Source organism: Lepus europaeus, chromosome 3, assembly GCF_033115175.1.
Source record: "Lepus europaeus isolate LE1 chromosome 3, mLepTim1.pri, whole genome shotgun sequence".
Lineage (NCBI taxonomy): Eukaryota > Metazoa > Chordata > Mammalia > Lagomorpha > Leporidae > Lepus > Lepus europaeus.
This window is the reverse complement of record NC_084829.1, coordinates 145,172,652-145,192,603: the sequence shown is the minus strand read 5'-3', so window position 1 is coordinate 145,192,603 and position 19,952 is coordinate 145,172,652. Positions and strand designations below refer to the sequence as shown.

General features: G+C 40.1%; 1 protein-coding gene across 5 annotated transcripts in view; it reads right to left on the bottom strand.

Moving 5' to 3' along the window:
• UTRN (utrophin) overlaps window positions 1-19,952 on the bottom strand; it is a 591,543-nt gene that overhangs the window by 435,628 nt on the left and 135,963 nt on the right. For all 5 annotated transcript variants that reach the window (XM_062186881.1, XM_062186876.1, XM_062186879.1 and 2 more), the window contains exons 4-6: window positions 2,611-2,703; window positions 1,380-1,457; window positions 568-660 (exon numbers count right to left, since the gene is read on the bottom strand). In XM_062186881.1, the coding sequence (XP_062042865.1) occupies window positions 568-660; window positions 1,380-1,457; window positions 2,611-2,703 (264 nt within the window). The remainder of the gene's footprint in view (window positions 1-567; window positions 661-1,379; window positions 1,458-2,610; window positions 2,704-19,952) is intronic.

Sequence of the window (19,952 nt, the reverse complement as noted above, 5' to 3'; positions counted from 1 at the left end):
ACAAAAGTAGCTACTTTTTTTTTCTTGTGCAAGGAAAATATATCAGTTTGCCAGCTTCTGCCATTCAAACTGTTTAGGGTTCAAATGTGTTTCCCCCAAGTTTCACATACTGAAGTCCTAACCCTCCATTACTCAGAATGGGGCCTTATTTGGAAATGAAGTCAGTGCATATGTTGTCAGCTGGGAGGACGTCATATCTGAGTTTGGGCAGGGGGTTTGGCTGATTCCAACATGACTGGTATCTTTACAAAAAGGGAAATTAGGACACAGAAACTCATAGACGCAGAATACCAGGTGAAGATGGGGGCTTTGCTGCCGCATGCCTACAAACCCCAAAGACTGCCAACAAACCAGAAGCTAGGAGAGACACAAGCAATAGATTCTCCCTCAGAGCCCTCAGGAGGAACCAACACGGCTGACACCTTGAAACCACCCTTGGGAACCGAGAGCGTGAATTTCTGATGTTCGAGCCTAGCAGTTTGTGGTACTTGGTTATGAGCCCCCACCAACTATGCCACAAAGAATACATTTTCCACTTTGACGAAAAAAAAGGTTGGAAATACGCACCTGCCAGTGCAAAATAATGCTCCAGAGTAACCCCAGTGTCAGCTTGTGATTCCCATCCACGATGTCCGTTCCTCCTATGTTCACTAATTCCACCTGTGAACACAAAGGCACAGCTTCAGAGACAGCCACTTCCCCAAAGCCCAGGTCTTTGTTTTATCACACCTGCATGGCAGTATAATTGGATGATAACAGAAGTTTCATTTTTAGGCCGGCGCCGCGGCTCACTAGGCTAATCCTCCGCCTTGCGGCGCTGGCACACCGGGTTCTAGTCCCGGTCGGGGCTCCGATCCTGTCCCAGTTGCCCCTCTTCCAAGCCAGCTCTCTGCTGTGGCCCGGGAGTGCAGTGGAGGGTGGCCCAAGTGTTTGGGCCCTGCACCCCATGGAAGACCAGAAGCACCTGGCTCCTGGCTTTGGATCAGCGCGGTGCGCCGGCCACAGCGCGCTACCGTGGCAGCCATTGGAGGGTGAACCAATGGCAAAAGGAAGACCTTTCTCTCTGTCTCTCTCTCACTGTCCACTCTGCCTGTCAAAAATAAAAAAAATTTAAAAAATAAAAAAAAAGTTACATTTTTAGAGAACTGGGAAAGCCTATAGCTCAAAAATGTATTATTGAAACAGCAGATCAATAAAGCCACCAGAAAAAAACCATGTGACAGTTTCCACTGTCACACAAAAGTCTCAATGGTTCGCATAGGAAAACTGTTTCCACGTATCACTCGATGTCAATGCCTAGGGCAGGTGACTGGTTTCCCAGGAAATCATGCTGATGGCAGCAGGGACCCTTCCCCACAACAGTCACATCCCAAGCTTACATTGTTCTGGTGCAAAACCTGCAGCACTCTGTTGACATTATTTAAGGCATGCACCCTCGTGGAGCCACGTTCCTTTGGCTGGAAAATAAAACACAAAAGCAAGTAAGTCTCACCACTCCTCCAGGTCCTGACAAACTGGTATGGAACAGCAGCTGAGCACCCTGGAGGCGAGTGTTCAGTTTGCAAATTCCTCAACTAGAACATCTTCAGATACGGGTTCCCTAATTTCCCTGAACACTGGAATCTCCTAGAGAGCTTCAGAATCTACCAGCACCTGTGTCCTACCCCACCCTAAGGGCTGTGATATTAATGGGTCTAGGGTGTGATATGGGTTTGGAATTTTTTAAATATTTCCTCAGAGATACTAACACGCAGACAAGGTTGGGAGCCAATGCACTAGGAATGAAGCTTCTTTTATCTAAAATAGGTCTGGAGGCAGATTTAGGAGAGGATAGGGCCCCTTTGCCCTGCACATGTGTGAGCAACAGAGCAAGGAGGCCTGAGAGGCACCATTCCAGGCTGCAGCTAGCATTACAAGAGCCCACCTGGCAAGCACGAATCCCCCACCTGTGGCAAGAAGACCTGAGCAGCTGCTTTCCACCTCACTAGCCAGGGAACCTTATCTGAGAGAGGGATCAGCCCCTCCAACAGGTGCCTTCCCACCACCTGGAGGTCAGAAGCAAGAGTTTAACAGCCCCAGGCTTTGTTAAGAAAGGAATTCATCTTTGGGAGAGCATTTCTCTGTACCCTTACAGTAATTCTACCTCTAGTGTAAAAGCCTTCACCCATCAAAGGCATTCTCTTCATTAGCAGAGTTATTTCTATGTGAGAGTAGAGCACCTTACACACACATAACAGAGTTGGATTTGATGAAGAAACCAATAAAACAGAATAAAAACAGATGACATCCTCCTTAAAAACTAAGCATTTAAATATCTGCTAAATGGCACTTAAATGTGATTTCTCATATTCTACTATTCAGAACATTGGGCCCTCTTTACAAATCCATTCTCAGACAGTCTCTGAGCAATAAACATTTAAGATCATTTCATTTTTGATGAAAGTCCTCAAGAAAGCTTCACTATACCACTCTATCAAAGCATTAGTCAAACCACTTCTTTTTAACATTCCTTGTTGACTTTACATTTTAGGCACCCACTCTGGGTCTTCAAGTATTGATCATGCCCAGAGAAACTCGGTTAGCCTCGTCCTCCGAGATGACTTCTCTCACCTGGGATGTTCCTGTGAGGCCTTCTAAGAGATCCAGCAGCTTCCTTCCATCTTTCAGGTCTGTGAACATATCACTGATGGGTGGCTTCCCACTCTGCAAAGGAAAAAATAAAATAATGGTTAGTTCGGCAGCAAAAATTCCATATACTTTTTTTTTTTAAGGTTTACTTTATTTGTTTGAAAGAGTTAGAGAGAGGTAGAGACAGAGAGAGAGGTCTTCCATCCATTGGCTCACTCCCAGATGGCCGCAACTGCTGCTGCTGCGCCAATCTGAAGCCAGGAGCCAAGAGCTCCTTCCAGACCTCCCATGTGGGTGCAGGGGCCCAAGCACTTGGGCCATCTTCTGTTGCTTTCCCAAGCCATAGCAGAGAGCTGGATCAGAAGAGGAGTAGCCGAAACTAGAACCAGAGCCCATATGGGATGCCGGCACTACAAGCTGGGGCTTTAACCCATTGTGCCATGGTGCCGGCCCCTCCATATACTTCTAACAAGTAAATGTGTGGTTCATGGTTTCCAACTTAAAAGTCCCAGACGATCTCTAGACTATTCAAGTTTGCCTTGTATGGAAAGAACAAGTACAAACACAGAGCATTTTGGAATCTTGAATTAAATATTTTAAGCTGAAAGAAATAAACTACATTATTTCTTAGGGAGCAAATAAAGCTGTGATTACTGTGAATATGCCTTGACTATGATACATGTCCCCAAGAAATTAGCCATAAAGAGAAGCACTAAAAATGCAAATGACTATGGAGCACTGGGGTACACAGGCCAGCTGGAGCATGGGCATCTCCATCTCTGCACTCTGTACTCTTGGGATGACAGTGTCCTTCAGCAACCCCACTATAGGAGCAAGTCACTGATTTCAGCTCTGAGGTGCTAAGTCCATGATCTGCTCATTAATTTCTTAACAATAAAGGTACTTTGAAATCTCTGTATGAGTCCAGTCTTAGCCTAGTATCTTGACTGTCAAAGTTTACAAAATTCCTAAATTCTTGGCCCTGACCCATAAACAACATCGAACCCCAATGATAAACATAGTCTAGCATTTGCTGCCAGAAAGCCCACTCCACTCACAATCAGTTTGTCAGATCCTTGCCTCCCCATGATAGCACACATTGCTCACAACTGAGAGGTTGCTAACAGAAAACCAGCAGGGCCCATTTTAAGCCCAGTTTGACAGATGAGCCTGGCTTAGCTACCTACCCTCCTCCTAAAGGACAAGTTATTGAGTTATTGTAAACATCAAATAATATAAAATTATGCAAAATGTAACAAATACTGAATTATTATCTTGGATCAAGTTATTCTCTTCTAATATGAAATCATCAGCGAGGTTAACAGTTCTAGTTCCTGCCAATAATAAAAATACTTTATAACCAAGTATTAGTTTTATCCCCCTCATTTCTCACATTCAGATATAAGAAGCAAAATTTCACTTTAAGCCTGAAATGGCGGAGAGGCAGGAAGTCATTCTGAAGCTTCCCAAAACTTTGCAGTAGCCTCTTTGTTCTCACTTCTTTTTGTCTTTAAATAAGTATTGCATTCCGTTAACTAATGCTTTTTAACAAGGGCCTTGGGGCCGGTGCTGTGTCATAGTTTGTAAAGCCACTGCCTAGCAGTGTTGGCATCCCATATGGGCGCCAGTTCAAGTCCAGGCTGCTCCTCTTCCAATTCAGCTCTCTGCTGTGGCCTGGGAAAGCAGTAGAAGATGGCCCAAGTCCTTGGGCCCCTGCATCCACTTGGGAGACCAAGAGGAGGCTCCTCGCTCCTGGCTGCGGATTGGCACAGCTCTGGCTGTTGCGGCCAACTGGGGAGTGAACCAGCGGATGGAAGATTTCTCTCTCTCTCTCTCTTTCTTTCTCTCTCTCTCTCTGCTTCTCCTTCTCTTTCTGTGTAACTCTGACTTTCAAATAAATAAATAAACATTTAAAAAAAAAAAAAACACAAGAGCCTTTCCCCTACATCACACACCAAACTCTAAAAGAGAAAAACTATTCTAAGGTTTTCACCCTACAACCAGCAAAAAGAACAAGCTGTGACTTATTTATGTCTGAAACACCTACGCCTTACCATTCCCAGCTGCCATCATCATGGGCAATGATGGTGCTGGAGCACCCAGATTGCCTCTAGCGATCACAACAAACAGATTTGCATGACAGTATTTCAGGAAGCAGAGCAAGAGAAATTTTCCCACACATGAAAGACTTCTGTTCCATCAGGATAAGCAAAAGGCAGAGGTGGCCTCATTGTCATCTGCCTCTAATTCTCCTTCTCCAAGCAAAGCATAATTCAGCAAATTAGCCATCAAATAACTAACTTCTCTCTCAAGCCTCAGAAACAGCAAAGAGAAAAAAACTGAGACAGTGCATGGCACAAACAAATGAGATTATCTAAGCACAAAAAAAATCTAAGGAACTAGGAAAGACAAGGGTAACTAGATGAAAGCTGGGAAACATTTATTCCTTCATCAGACCCACTACCCACTTTCAAACAAAGTCAGAAAATAACATAATACAAAGCATAAAATTAAGAAAATGTAACTATCCATCCATATTACAAATAATTAAGAATGCCCAGTGATCTTATCTAGACAAGAAGTTTCCTAAGAGTCATAGCTATTTGGCCTTTGTACATCTTTCTGTATATCTCTTAAAAAGTAAGGTGACACAAAAACAGACATGTAAACCAATGGAACAGAACAAACACTCCAGAAATCAATCCATGCACTGACAACTAATCTTTGACATAATCAATCCCTGTAGCAAGGACAGTCTCTTCAACAAATGGTGCTGGAAAACTGGATCTCCACATGCAGAATTATTAAACTAGACCCATACCTTACACCTTATACAAAAATCCACTCAAAATGGATCAAAGACCTAAATCTATAACTCAATGCCATCAAATTACTAGGGAATATTGGAGAAACACTGCAAGATATTGGCATAGGAAAAGACTTCTTGGAAAAGATCCCAGAAGCACAGGCAATCAAAGCCAAAATGGACAGATGGGATTACATCAAGATGAGAATCTTCTGCACTGTAAAAGAAACACTCAGCTAAATGAAGAGGCAACAGACAGAATGGGAGAAAATATTTGCAAACTATGCAACTGATAAAGGGTTAATATCTAGAATCTACAAAGGAGCTTGAGAAATTCAACAACAGTTGAACAGTTAAGAAATGAGCAAAGAACTTGAACAGGCATTTTTCAAAAGAGGAAATTCAAATGGCCAACAGACACTTGAAAAAATACTCAGGATCACCAGCCATCAGAGAAATGCAAATCAAAACCACAATTAGGTTTCACCTCACCCCAGTGAGAATAGCTCTCACACAGAAATCAATAAACAATGAATGTCAGCAAAGATGATGTGAAAAAGGTACCCTAATTCACTGTTGTTAGGAATATAAACTGGGGTAGCCACTGTGGAAGATAGCATGGAGATACCTCAAAAAGCTGAATACAGACCTACCATATAATCCAGCCATCCCACTCCTGGGAATTTACCTAAACCAAAAGAAATCAGCATATAAAAGAGTTATCTGTACACCCATGTTTACTGCAGCTCAATTCATAGTAGCTAAGATGTGGAATCAACCCAGATGTCCATCAACTGAAGACTGGATAAAGAAATTATGCTATACATACACTATGGAGTACTACTCAGACATAAAAGAAATGAAATCCTATCTTTTACAACCAAATGGACACAACTGGAAACCATCATACTTAGTGAAATAAGCCAGTCCCAAAAAGATAGATATTATATTTTTTCCCTGACCTGTGGTAACTAATAGAATATCTAAAAATGTAATGTATTGGGGTGAAATGGACATTTTGAGATTCAATGATTATTTCCAGACCTTGTCTCTTCTGTTGAGAAACAGTGCTTTTTCTTCATACTATTTGTAGGGTTAACCTTATGAGTATTAAGCAAACTGAAAATAGATTTTAAAAAAAAATCTAAACAAAAACCCCAAACTCCTTGTTTTTCTATGTTGGATCATGTGGGAATTCTTTGTTCAGTCCTATATTCACCAATTCTTCTTTTTAACTCTTTTCAATCTAGTTTTCTTATTATTTATTGATTTTTTCAATAATTAAAATAGTACAATAATTTTTAAATACAATTTCTATTTTTACTTTTCTTGTCCAATAATTCCTGTCTAATTTATGTTCATTTTATTTGATAATTTCCTATTATTTTATAGATGCATTCTTTATCTTCTTATACTTTCTAAAGCAGTTATTTTAAAACATTTGTCAGAATTTATTTACCAAAATTATTTCTTCTTGAATCAATGTATGTTTAAATAGTTAATTCTGTTAGTTCTTGTCTTTGTTGGAGATTATATGAATAGCCCTCAGTTAAACATAAAATCTCAAAATCCTACCTTTTTCACCCAAAAGAATTTTTTTGTACAAGAGGTTTCAAAGTAGACAGTATAAAGTTTTGCAACAATTCAAGAAAAAAAAAAATTCAGGGGACAGAAATTCAATCCACATTTGATATCATTTATATCACAGGCATAACGTCAATGTTTTCTAGTGTCAGGAAAGTACCACTAAATTCCAATAATGTCTAAAAGAACTAACAATCACTACTTCCTCATCCTAGCAGAAAGGTAAAATCAGGCTCTGAACATGAGAACATGTCAATTCATAAAGATCTCACAAGTTTTAATTTCACTGCTACATAATATGATGATCTATAGGGACATATCCCATTCCAAAACAATTAATAACTGCTGTAGCAATGTGAAATTATCCACAGACAATTCACAAATGAATAAACCAACTGGGACAACTGAGTTCCAGTAAAACTTTATTTGTGGAAAATGAAATTTGAATTTCATATAATTTCTCCATGTCAGAAAACATTACTCTTCTTTCATACAACAACCCAAAAATGAAAAACCCTTTCTTAGTTTCACAGGCCACTCAAATACAGGCAAGAGAAAAGTGAAATGCTGTTAATATTGTTAGATACAATACAAAACATAGCAGCTATATTTTATCAAACTTGTAGGGATAAAGATGCACATGGGTACTTCAAAAAATTAGCTGAAAACAGTATTAAAAGAGAAGATGATTAGCCTATCTTTACTTAATATATACTAAATTGATCTTCTGTATATAAAGAGAATTGAAAATGAATCTTGATGTGAATGGAAGGGAAGAGGGAGTGGGAGAGGGGAAGGTTGCGGGTGGGAGGAAAGTTATGGGGGGGGAGCCATTGTAACCCATAAGCTGTACTTTGGAAATTTATATTCATTAAATAAAAGTTTTTAAAAAAATTTAAAAAAAAAAAGAGAACATGAGAGTGGGTTTTTGGTCTATCTGTTAAGAGGCCCACATCCCCTATCAGAATGCCTGAATTTGATGCTCAGCTCTGCTCCTGACTCTAGCTTCTGGCTAATGGGGAACTGAGAAGGCAGCAGCATGATGGCCAAAGTGATTGGGTTCCTGTCACCAATGTGGGAGAACTGGATTCTGTTCATAGCTCACAGCTTTCACCCCAGCTGGGGGCTACAGTAGGCACTGGGAAGTGATGACAGCATATGCTCTCTCTCTCTGTCTCTCAAATAAATGAAAATGGTTTTAGAAAAAAAAAGATAGTTGTTATGCTATAAAACAATATTGAAATCCATGTACTCTTTATCCACCATACACATTTTAATTTTTTGAAGGCCCCTTGTATGCATAGATTTAAAAAACAACTTTTTGTGCCAATGTAAATTTATATTTTAATTCCATTTTCCATCACATTTTTCAAGTATCCTCATGATACTAGCACCTATTACTTATTTATTTATAATAGCATATTAAGGTAAATATCGTCATCTTCCCTATTTGTCAGAAAAGGAAACTTGGACATAGAAGCAGCATAACAAGGACAAAGAAGAACCAGAATCTGATACACAAAGTGTGGTTACAAACCCAGGTTATCAATATCTGTGTCATCCAGCTGCTAAAATGAGGAGGGCACAGTCCTGTGACATTTAGGGAATGAAATCTTTAATCATTGGGGGTTGGATGGATATTTAACAATTCTCGAAGAGGGCAACATGATATATGCCACATTTAAATGAATCCAAAGACGACTATTTTTTCTCTCCCAACACCCACTGTACAGCATGTCTGGTGCTTTGGTATCATAGACTTGAAACACACAATCCATTCTGTAAAACAGTTTGGAAATGTCAGAAGTCATCTTTTAAACAAAATAAAAACTTATTCATCTTGACAGCTAATGTCTTAGTTAGATTTTTAAATCTTCTCAAAGAAAAGACATTTGCAGAGGTTTCTCTGATGGAGAAAATATGGTTTAATAATTCAATTGGACAAATACTTGGTGAATACCTCCTTTGTGTTTGGCCTTGCAGAAATGCCAAGTTCAGGTCACCCTCCACATTCACAAAACAGGGTTTTCATAGTTTTCCAATAAATATCAATGGTAAAAATGAACAATCTTGAACTTACAGGGCAGATAAGCCTTGGGTCACATTTAAATTACAAAATAAAAAAGGATGTAAGAGGCAATATGATATGAGTCCATATGACAGATGGTACAGTCCAGACGTGACCACTCTGGCTAGTCCCAGCTCACTCTCCTAACAAGAGTTGTAATCCCACCATTTTGACAAGACAGATCAGCATTAACACTTGCAGCTGGGACACCAGGGCTGCTGGATTCCAAAGCGTCAGAGCACAGAAGCCAACTGTCAGCACAATGCATGGGCAAGAGCGGGGACTACAAATACCCACATGTGATGATACGACTGAGGAAGGCAAACCTGATGGGCCCCTGTCACACACCAGCTCTGCAGGTGGCAGCTAGGGCTCAGTTCCAGCCAGGGGGTGGCTCTGTGGGAATTTAGGCTCACTGCTAGCAGAACTTCCAGTTTTTCAAAAGAAACATGAAAGCTGAATTCATATATGTAGCCTCCTGGTGCTGTAATTGTAATTTTATAAAACATTGAGCCAGGCAAACACATCTTGTCTACAGAATACCAGGCCAGTATCAATCTGTGCACAGAACATGACCACATAGAGGTGAATTATAGCATCAGTCAAGAGTGAGTCCTTTGAAGAACTGATAAATTCTATGGATAGGCCACACACACATAGCCACCCATAAACGAGGGAATAAGCTGAGCTGCAAAACCTCATCTTCTACAGTGGCAGTTATTACATTTGTTCAAACCAAAAACATTCTAGATTCTTTGCCCTTGCATTTACTCCCTATCTCTCAGCCATTCACAAGCCCTGTACTCTTATCTCAAAAAATGCAGCCCATCTTACTCCTTCTCAACACCATCATTCTCCAACGCTATCCCAATCTGCCATTAACTCTTGCATGCCCTGCATCCCAGGCTGACTGATCTCCTAGCTTCTGCATAAAGGAAGGAATAATTCTAATTTTAAGGCACAGACTATATCATATCATGTTCCTACTTTAACCTAATAAACTCCCATTATAGGCAAATACAATCCAAATAAGATGTCTCATGGGATCTGGGTCCCATCCTCTCTCTGATCTGAAACTGTATTATCCTCTCTGTTTTTCAATAATCCCAAATCACAATGGTTTCCATCATAGGTCAAGTTTTGCAGCAGCAGCAGCAGCAGTAAAAATAGGAAAAATAATTTGTAAAAGACTAAATATAAAAGTATTTAGAAGATACAATTTTGAGCTCTTAAAAGAGTGAAATGCTATTCTTTGTACCAAAACTGAATCAGAAAGGAAAGTGGGACTTGGATTTTCAGTTTGGAAAACTGAGTAGAGCCTTCTCTCTGTCCGGTGCAGAGCTGACAAATGCCGTTCTTGCCCTCAAGGCAACCAGAATCAAAATAGAGGTCAACAAAAACCGAGACAACACTCAGCACAGAGGATTTACAAGCCAGCCTGGTCCTGCCAAAACTGTACAAAGGCACTGATACTGATGGACACAGACTCTGTCCTAGGACTTCTCTAAACCCATTACAAATAATCAAGTTGTAACTGTAACAGGACAAGTGAACACACAACAGTGAGCATAGCTTACAAATTTATAACAAAATAGACGAAAATGTATATTGTATCATAAACTTGAGCTCTTTAACACTGTTTATTATGTTTATTTATACCCTATTTGATTTGATGTACTCTGTTCAGGGCAGTTGCCATTCCCACTGTTTATTCCACACACGCGTGCGCACACACACACACACACACACACGATAGGGCTTCAAAGAGCTCTTGAAGAAATTAACAGATAACGAAAGTTTTCCATAAACTTTCTGAAGTCCCCTCATATAGATAAAGTGTACATACAGCAATGGATTTGCATTCATCTTACAGATTAATCTGATGCTCTTTATCAATGATGCCTCAAGGCTAACACTGTGGTGTAGCAGGTAAAGCCTCAGCCTGCTAAGCTGGCATCCTGTTTGGATGCTGGATCGCTGGATCTGCTGCCCCAGCTGATCCACTTCTGATCGAGCTCCCTGATAATGGCCTAGAAAAACCAGCAGAAGACGACCGAAGTGTCTAGTTCCCTGCCACCCACGTGGGAAACAAGGAAGAAGCTCCTGCCTCCTGGCTTTGGCTTTGCCTTGCCCTAGTTGTTGCAGCCATATAAGGAGTGAACCACCAGATGCAAGATTCCTTCTCTCTCTTTCTCTCTCTGTCTCTCTCTCTGTCTCTGTCTCTCTCTCTGTCTCTCTCTCTCTCTCTCCACCCCCTCTCAGTAACTCTTTCAAAATAAATTAATTAGGGGCCAGCACCCTGGTTCACTTGGTTAATCCTCTACCTGCGGTGCCAGCATCCCATTTGGGCGCCGGGTTCTAGTCCCGGTTGCTCCTCTTCCAGTCCAGCTCTCTGCTGTGGCCTGGGAGGGCAGTGGAGGATGGTCCAAGTGCTTGGGCCCCTGCACCCACAGGGGAGACCAGGAAGAAGCACCTGGCTCCTGGCTTCGGATCAGCGTAGCTCTGGCCGCAGCAGCCATTTGGGGAGTGAACCAACGGAAGGAAGACCTTTCTCTCTGTCTCTCTCTCTCTCTCTCTATCTGTCAAATAAATTTTTTTAAATTAGTTAATTAATTAAAAGTATACCCCAATATCATCTGGTAACTTACTATAAATTTTATAACCTCTCTCTCTCTCTCTCTCTCTCTCTCTCTCTCTAGTTTTTTCCCAAGGAGCCGGTTAACTTAAAAATTCAAAAAGTATAAATAATTTAACATTTCCCAATATTTTTAGCCAGAATCTTTAACTTGTAAGTCCCAAATCTCAAAAGTTATAAATTTAGCACTATTGTAGGTTCTTGCAATTTTTCACCAACTTAAAAATCAATAATTCATCTGTGAATTATCCACAACTCAGCTACTATAACAGGTTTACATGTAAATACACTTTTGAAAGTAGTTTACAACAAAAATCTTGCGTATTTTCCCTTGGAGATGAATTTAAAATGATGGAGCATTTTCCTTTGGATTCTTTTCTGTTACACAATTTTTTCTTTTTGACAAGTAGAGTTAGAGAGAGACAGAAAGGTCTTCCTTCTGTTAGTTCACCCCCCAAATGGCTGCCACAGCCGGCGCTGTGCCGATCCGAAGCCACGAGCCAGGTGCTTCTTCCTGGTCTCCCATGCAGGTGCAGGAGCCCAAGCGCTTGGGCCATCCTCCACTGCCTTCCTGGGCTACAGCAGAGAGCTGGACTGGAAGAGGAGCAACTAGGACTCGAACCTGGCACCCATATGGGATGCCGGCACTGCAGGTGGAGGATTAGCCAAGTGAGCCATGGTGCCAGCTCTATACAATTTTTTTTTAATGTATTTATTTATTTGAGAGACAGATCGAGTAAGCTGTCACCTGGGGTTACTCCTCAAATGTCTACAACAGCGGATACTGCATTTAGCCAAAAGCCCAGAGCCAGGAGGCAGGTAGCTTGATTACTTGAGCCATCACCTGTTGCCTCCCGGGGTGTTCACTGGCAGGAAGCCGGAGTCAGGAACCGTAGCTTAGAATGGAACCCAGGCACTCTGACATTAGCTGGGGGTATCTTAACCACGAAGCTAAACATCTGCTCTCTATTATCTAACTTTTATAGTGTCTACTTATCACTGTGTAAAATAGATTTTTAAAAAAGAAAGGTGCCTCCAATCAAGACCATGAAAAAAGATACAATCAGGTTTGTCTCAGTTATGAAGTGTGCAGCTTAATCAATGAAATTAAGAATGTGTGATCTTCCATATCAACTGTTGATTCAACCCCATAGTTAAAGAACGAAAGCAACATTGCTTTTGAATGAGAAGCTTGGAAGTAGAATGAGGACTTTGAAATGATGCATAAAGCATCCTAAACAGCTCGAGAAAGGAAAACCTGCAAGATGTGCCACAAACCATTAGTGAGTTCAGGGATCCTAGCCATTTCTGTTCAAGAATTCAGGATGCTCAGCACAAACACTTCAGCTCTGAGAAAGATTCTTTTTAGAAAATTTGCTTGGACAGAGGGTGGAAGAGAAGAAAAGCAGAAGAGAGAAAGCTAAAGGAAGCCACGGAGCAATGACATATAAGGTGTTCACAATCAAATCAATGACTGTGTATCTACCTTCACAGCTACAACATACTATGAAAAACGCACTAGACCCAACATCTTTCAGAGAATCTTCCGTAAGTTAATCAGGCATGTAACAGATTTTTCACCTTGATTGTGGTAAGCAAAGCAGCTGATGATAAGACTGGATGATGAGGAACTGTGTGTGGGACTCAGAAAGCTGGCAATCAGTGGTTAAGAGTCAGAAGCCACTTGAATGTTGTCCTGACAAATACTGAGATGAAATCCACAGGCTGAATAAATTCTAACTCCATGTGCTTTCCCAGGCAAGGACTACAGCTCCTGTTATCAATGCACTACTGGAAAGCAGACAAAATGTCTGAAGAAGGTAGTTCCTCAAAAGATAGGCTTCTATGGAACTGAGAATGGCATTGATAACAATAATGGGAAGGAAAATAAAATGAAATTTTCTTAAAGTAATAAAGGAGAGCTAGCTTCCCTGGCCCTCTTTCTCAATGGAGTGCGTCCTTAAAAACACAATAGGCCCAAATCTTTGGTCAGGATTTAGATAAGCCCTGTCTCCAGTTTAACAATGCAAGGCAAACACTGGGCTGCCTAAGAGGTGGACAGGAGACAAGCATAAAATACATCCATGCACCCCTTGAGGAAATAAGTATTCACTCTCTGTCTTCTATTTTACTGGTGTGAAATTCTGTCCAGACTCAACTTCTACTGACTGCCTACAAGCATTTAATCTGATGTACACACTCAATAATAAATCGCATTTTCTCCAAATTCTATATTGTTACCAAGGGATCTCTCTGTTGGCATTTCTCTTCTGCATTTCCTCAACAGATGATAGCAGCAAAATGAAAGTGTCAGTTTCTTCTAGTCCAGTCCCCCCTCATGATGGGTGGAAGGCCACCTGTAGCCATTAGAGCTAAAAGCTTTTTAGGCCAAGTACAGCTGAAAATGTGGCAAGTGTCTCCTTGTTCAACAGAGAACTACTATCTCTTCATCAACCCTCTTGTTAAAGCCAATGCTCATACTGGCTTAGGTCTGTCTGTACCTATACCACTGAGCCCATGGCTGAAGTTGGATGTGGGGAGCAGGGCTAAATGGAAAAGCACACAACAGGCAGCGCTCTCTCTCCTTTCTGGGTGACCAATCCCAAGACCGATCTTCAATTACAAACACGCAACAGATATTAATAAATTTATTTCACAATCACGAATACTAACATGCTCGATCAAACTAATTTATTAGAAAGTGGGCATTTGCCCTAGGCAGTGAACACTCCTGTGTCTCACATCAGAGTACCTGGGTTTGATTCCTGGCTCTGATTCTTGATTCCAGCTTCCTGCCAATGCAGACTCTGTGAGGCAAAGGTGATGGTTCCAATAACCAGGTTTCTGCCACTCCCAAGGGACATGACTGAATTCCTAGTTCCAGCTTCAGCCCTGGCCCAGCCCCAGTCATTGCAGCCATTTAGGGAATGAACCAGTAAATGGGAACTCTGTCTCCCTGTTTCTATGTCTCAAAAAACATTTTTTTAATTTTTCAAAAAACTTTAATCACTTATTAATAACCCAGCAGGTACAAATCACTGCATGGTAAATACAAATTGAGTATCCCTTATCCAAAATGCTTGGAACAAATAGTGTTTCAGATTTCAGATTTTTGAGAATTTTAGAACATTTGCATCTACATAATAAGGCATCTTGGGAATAGGATTCAAGTTCAAACATAAAATTCATCTATGCTTCACATACACCTTATACATATAGGCTGGAGATATTTTATACAACCTTCTGTCCATGAAATAACATTCATGGTATGGAATTTTCCACTTGTAGCATCTCGTTGGAACTCAAAAATGTTTCAGATTAAAGGTTCTAAATCTATTTTTAATATTTTACATTTTAACTTAAAAATTCATTTTACAAATATAGTTTTTAGACAAAAATCAAATTTTAAAAGCCAAGTTAAAAGAAAACAATACAAACAAGAAAAAAAAACTGTTTACATAAATAGAGCCAAATATATCTGGAAGCTGGTGTTTAAGAACATGGAATGTATTTTATTGTTTTTTTTATTGCTTAACTTTTAGAAGTACTAGTGAATAGGCATAAATTGAAATGTCTTTTTAAAAGAGCATTTGAGGAGCCAGCGCCGTGGCTCACTTGCTTAATCTTCCGCCTTCAGCACCAGCATCCCATATTGGTGCCGAGTTCTAGTCCCGGTGGCTCCTCTTTCAGTCCAGCTCTCTGCTGTGGCCCGGGAAGGCAGTGGAAGATGGCCCAAGTGCTTGGGCCCCTGCACCCACAGGGGAAATCAGGAGGAAGCACCTGGTTCCTGGCTTCAGCTCGGCGCAGCTCCGGCTGTAGCAGCCATTTGGGGAGCGAACCAAAGGAAGGAAGACCTTTCTCACTGTCTCTCTCTCTCTCTCTCTCTCTCTCTCTCTCTCTCTTACTGTCTATAGCTCTACCTGTCAAATAAATTTTAAAAAAATAAAAAATAAAAAAGCATGAGGAGATATGGCTTCTAAAACAAGGAGTGAAGTTGCTATAAACACAGGAGAGCAATTCCAAAACTTCATGGCCAATGGCATTAAAACATGCTTTTTGGTGCAAAAAATAATATTGAAATCCGTGCATACAAGGAGTCTTTAAAAAGTCATGGAAAATGAATAGTATTTTTAAAAGTATGAATTTCAAAACAACTTGGACCCAGAGTAAACTAATTTTTATTTCTTTTTTCTACAAATATTTTTAAGTACCTCATATTTATTGAATAGTGTCTCAGTAGACCCAATGTATAACTCTTCAAACTTGAGCCTCTACTAGAGATTCCAATTATCATCACGCAAGGACATTGTATGGTCTCCTTCACAATGCTGGAAAGAGGACTGAATAGCCACAGGTGGCAGATGGCCTTGATTCTTCTCTAAAAATCTCCCTCCATGCCTACTTTTGTGACCATCAACTTCCTACATGAAACAACTAGAAAATAATAGCATGCTAAAAGCAATGTCCCACTATCTCCAAAAAAGAACATGTCTTCATATTGAACTTCATAAAAAGTTCTTCCTAGATTTCCTCCTTCATGTTGTTAACACACAGTTCAAAGGCGGAAATGTAGCTGATGTACAGACAGGGCTCACCCCGTCTTAGAAAAGGGAAAAGCAGACATTTGCACACACTGCAGTTCAGCATTTTAAGTCTGCATATGCTCTACCTAACCATTGGTTAAACCTCTTTTGAGGATCGCTCACCAAACTGATAAAAAGCTTCTGCAATTTGTTCCTTCTTGGCTCTGCCAGATGAGCAGCCCTGAAAGTCAGCCAAAAAAAAGGCAGGCTCAAAGTCAGAACAAATTTCCCAACAGCAAAGCAACCAGGCCTTCGCTGCCTCCCTTGGGAGACCAGCTCGCTAACAAGCCAGAGGCTCTGAAAATTAGAGGGAACAAAACACTCAAGTTTCACACAGCATACACTGAAATAAAGTGGCTGAATGAGCCAAGGGTTTTTTGTTTGTTTGTTTAACACACACATGTGGTATACACCATGGATATCACTGGTTTTGGGTACCTGATAGGGTTTTTATTTAGCATTCCTAAATAAAAATCTCCTATATGCTTCACAGCAGTGCCTCAAAACTCCTTAGCAATAGGAGGCAGGTAATAATGATCAAGTGTGTTTTATGGCTAAAGGAATGAAAACAATGTGACCTGAAAAAAAGACTAGCAATTTGCCTGAGGTCCTAAAGAAATAGGCAGCATATCCAAGAGCCAGTGTTTAATTTCCTAACCCTTAGCTCCCTTGGTCATTTTCTTCTGAGCGCTTCGTAACTTCAAAATGTAAGAGCCTTAATTTATTCTACACTGTATGACTTCTCAGGATACCCAAACTCCGAAGCATTGTGTACTCTCTGACACATCAACAAGGATTTGCAACAAAAGGAATGTGCTATCTTAGCTATCTTAGCGATCACGCACGAATTAGTATAATCTAAAATGGTATTACAGCCACATTATTCAGTATTCTGAAGAATGAATTACAATGAAGGGAGGATTGGAAGGAGGGCAATAACTTAGGGACTTCAAAGCCAAGAAGATCCAAACATCATACCGTATACCTTAAATACATATAATTTCAATTAAAATACACAGGGACCAGTGCTGTGGCATAGAGAGTAAAGCCACCATCTGCAGTGCCAGCATCCCATATGGGCACCAGCTCGATTCCCAGCTGCTCCTCTTCCAATACAACTCCCAGCGAATGCACCTGGGAAAGCAGCAGAAGATGGCCCAAGTCCTAGGGTACCTGCACCCATGTGTGAGACCTGGATGAAGACACTGGCTCCTGGCTTCATCCTGGCCCAGCCCTGGCCATTGCGGCCATTTGAATAGTGAACCAGTGAATAGAAGATTCTCTCTGTAAATATATCTTTCAAATAAAAAAATAAATCTTTAAAAAACTGAAAAAAAAATTTTAGAAAAAGGATACTAGGTATTTTCAATGAAATATTTAACAAAAGAAAAAGAGGTAAAAGGATTATACTTTAAAATCATTCTAGCTATTCCCTCAAAAATGGAAGAGAGTAGGAGAAGGTAAAATGGGAGAGGAGGAACAAGTAGGCAGATTATTGCAGTAGCCCTATATTCCATGAAATTTTTTCAAAAAGGTAAGGTCACAGCTGAGACAAGTGTAATACTACATGTGTCAAAGACTTCATGTAACTCATTAATGAGAGACCCAGTAAAGAGAAACAACCATCTCAAAGGAGAATTCAAACAACCAAATGTTTACATACAAAAAAGGAAAAGTGAAATATATTGACAACAGGTACAACAGCTGGTCTATTGAAGAGACAATAATCAATTGCATTCCAACAAATCTGCATTTCAGGAACAAGAATAATTTTCATTACCTGTTTTCTACAATTTACAGAGTTGTAAAGTAGCTTAAAACTATTGAAAGACAGAGACAACCCAGATGGCTGAGCAGGACAGGACACTGAAGATCTTTTTGGGCCATTTTAAAGTCTTTCACCATTTTTCACAACACAGATAATAATGACTTGGAAACTACAGGTGTCAATAAAGATAGAAAGGAGTGGACAACTTTGAACATTTGTGTTATCTCCTCTCTTACCACCACCAGTGTGGCAGCAGCCCAACTTATAGACTGAAGGCATCCAGAGTAAAGAGAAAAAAAAAAAAACAACATATATTTTTGGATGAAGTTTATATATTTTGGATGAAGTTTAGTGTCATTGCAATGAGTCCACCATATCCAAATTCTCATAATTTATTAGATGTATTCATTCTAGGCTTTGATTTCTTGCTAGAAGTAATCTCAAAAGTTTCAGGGTCATCCTACTTTTGATCTTTGTTCTCCAAACAAAACAAGCTTTCAGCTTCTGTGTCAGTTTATATAACCAGGGCTTTTACTAAAAATGGTTTAAAAATTTTTTTTCAGTTTTTTCCATTGTCTTAGAATTATAAGCATCCAGGGGCAATTTACATGGGATTTAAATTCCTATTTACATTATAAAATAATAGATACATTGAATATCAAGTTTATTTAATAAATTATTGTGGTGCTGCTGGAGTTGGTGTTATCTGAAGTTTTTTAAAACTGTCAATGAAAAAAAAAAATTTCAATGACCCACCCACAATAAAGACTAAGAAATTTCTTTTCAATTACTCTTTCTCAATTGTCATCTACATTCTTCTATACACACCCTTCCATGTTTCACTGTATTGTCTATCTGTCTTTATTCTCAAAAATAAGTACAAAAGTAATTCAGCCAGTTTCAAATGTTCTCTAAATCTAGGTCTAGCAAGACTATGATGCTTTCAAATTGACCTTCAAAATCAGTTCTAGGTAATTCTTGCCCATGATTAAATCAAGCTGCTGCAAGCTAACCTGCTCTAATTGTTCTATCTAGAAATTACTGCATTGCAAGTGGTCTTTGGGCCACCCACCCCATGCTTCCTACATGTTCCTCCACTGGCTGGCTCCTGGTGCTTGGTATGAATCCAGATTTCTCTCTTTTTTAGATAGGGTTCTGACTCTCCTATGCATTTCTCTCACTAAATAAAAGCTTAAAACTTAAAAAAAATGATTGCATTACCCTCCATAATCATCAGGATCTCACCAACAGCAAGACTGTTGAGACCACAGCAATAAATCCCCCACTTCAGACCCTCACACTGGTTCAAACTGTATTGCCCCAAACATGGGCCCAGGCAGATGGATTCTTGAAAACTTTTAAGTAATGTCAAACCCAAAATGTAGGTGATATTTGTGCCTCTAGAATAAAGCAATGTAAAGTACTTCGAAAACACCTACATCTACTTTGGAATACACATAAAGTATATTCCCAAAGTTCCCCAAAAATACCTACATCTACTCTGGAATACATATAAAGTCACCAATTATGCAGATACTTCTATATTATTATTATTATTCTCTATTTTATTTATTTATTTATTTTCACCTACTAGAAAGGTAAAATAGCAGAGACAGAGATTTTCCATCTGCTGGTTCACTCTCCAAATGGTTGCAAGAACCAGGGCTGGGCAAGGCCAAAGCCAGTAACCCCATCTGGGTCTCTCACGTGGGTGGCAGGGACCCAATTACTCGGCCACTATCCTCTGCCTCTCAGGATGCATTAGCAGGAAGCTGGATCTATGGGCAGCAGAGAAGCTGCGCCTCAAACCAGCACTCCAATATGGGATGTGGGAGGCCTCAAACCAGCACTCCAATATGGGATGTGGGAGTCGGAAGCAG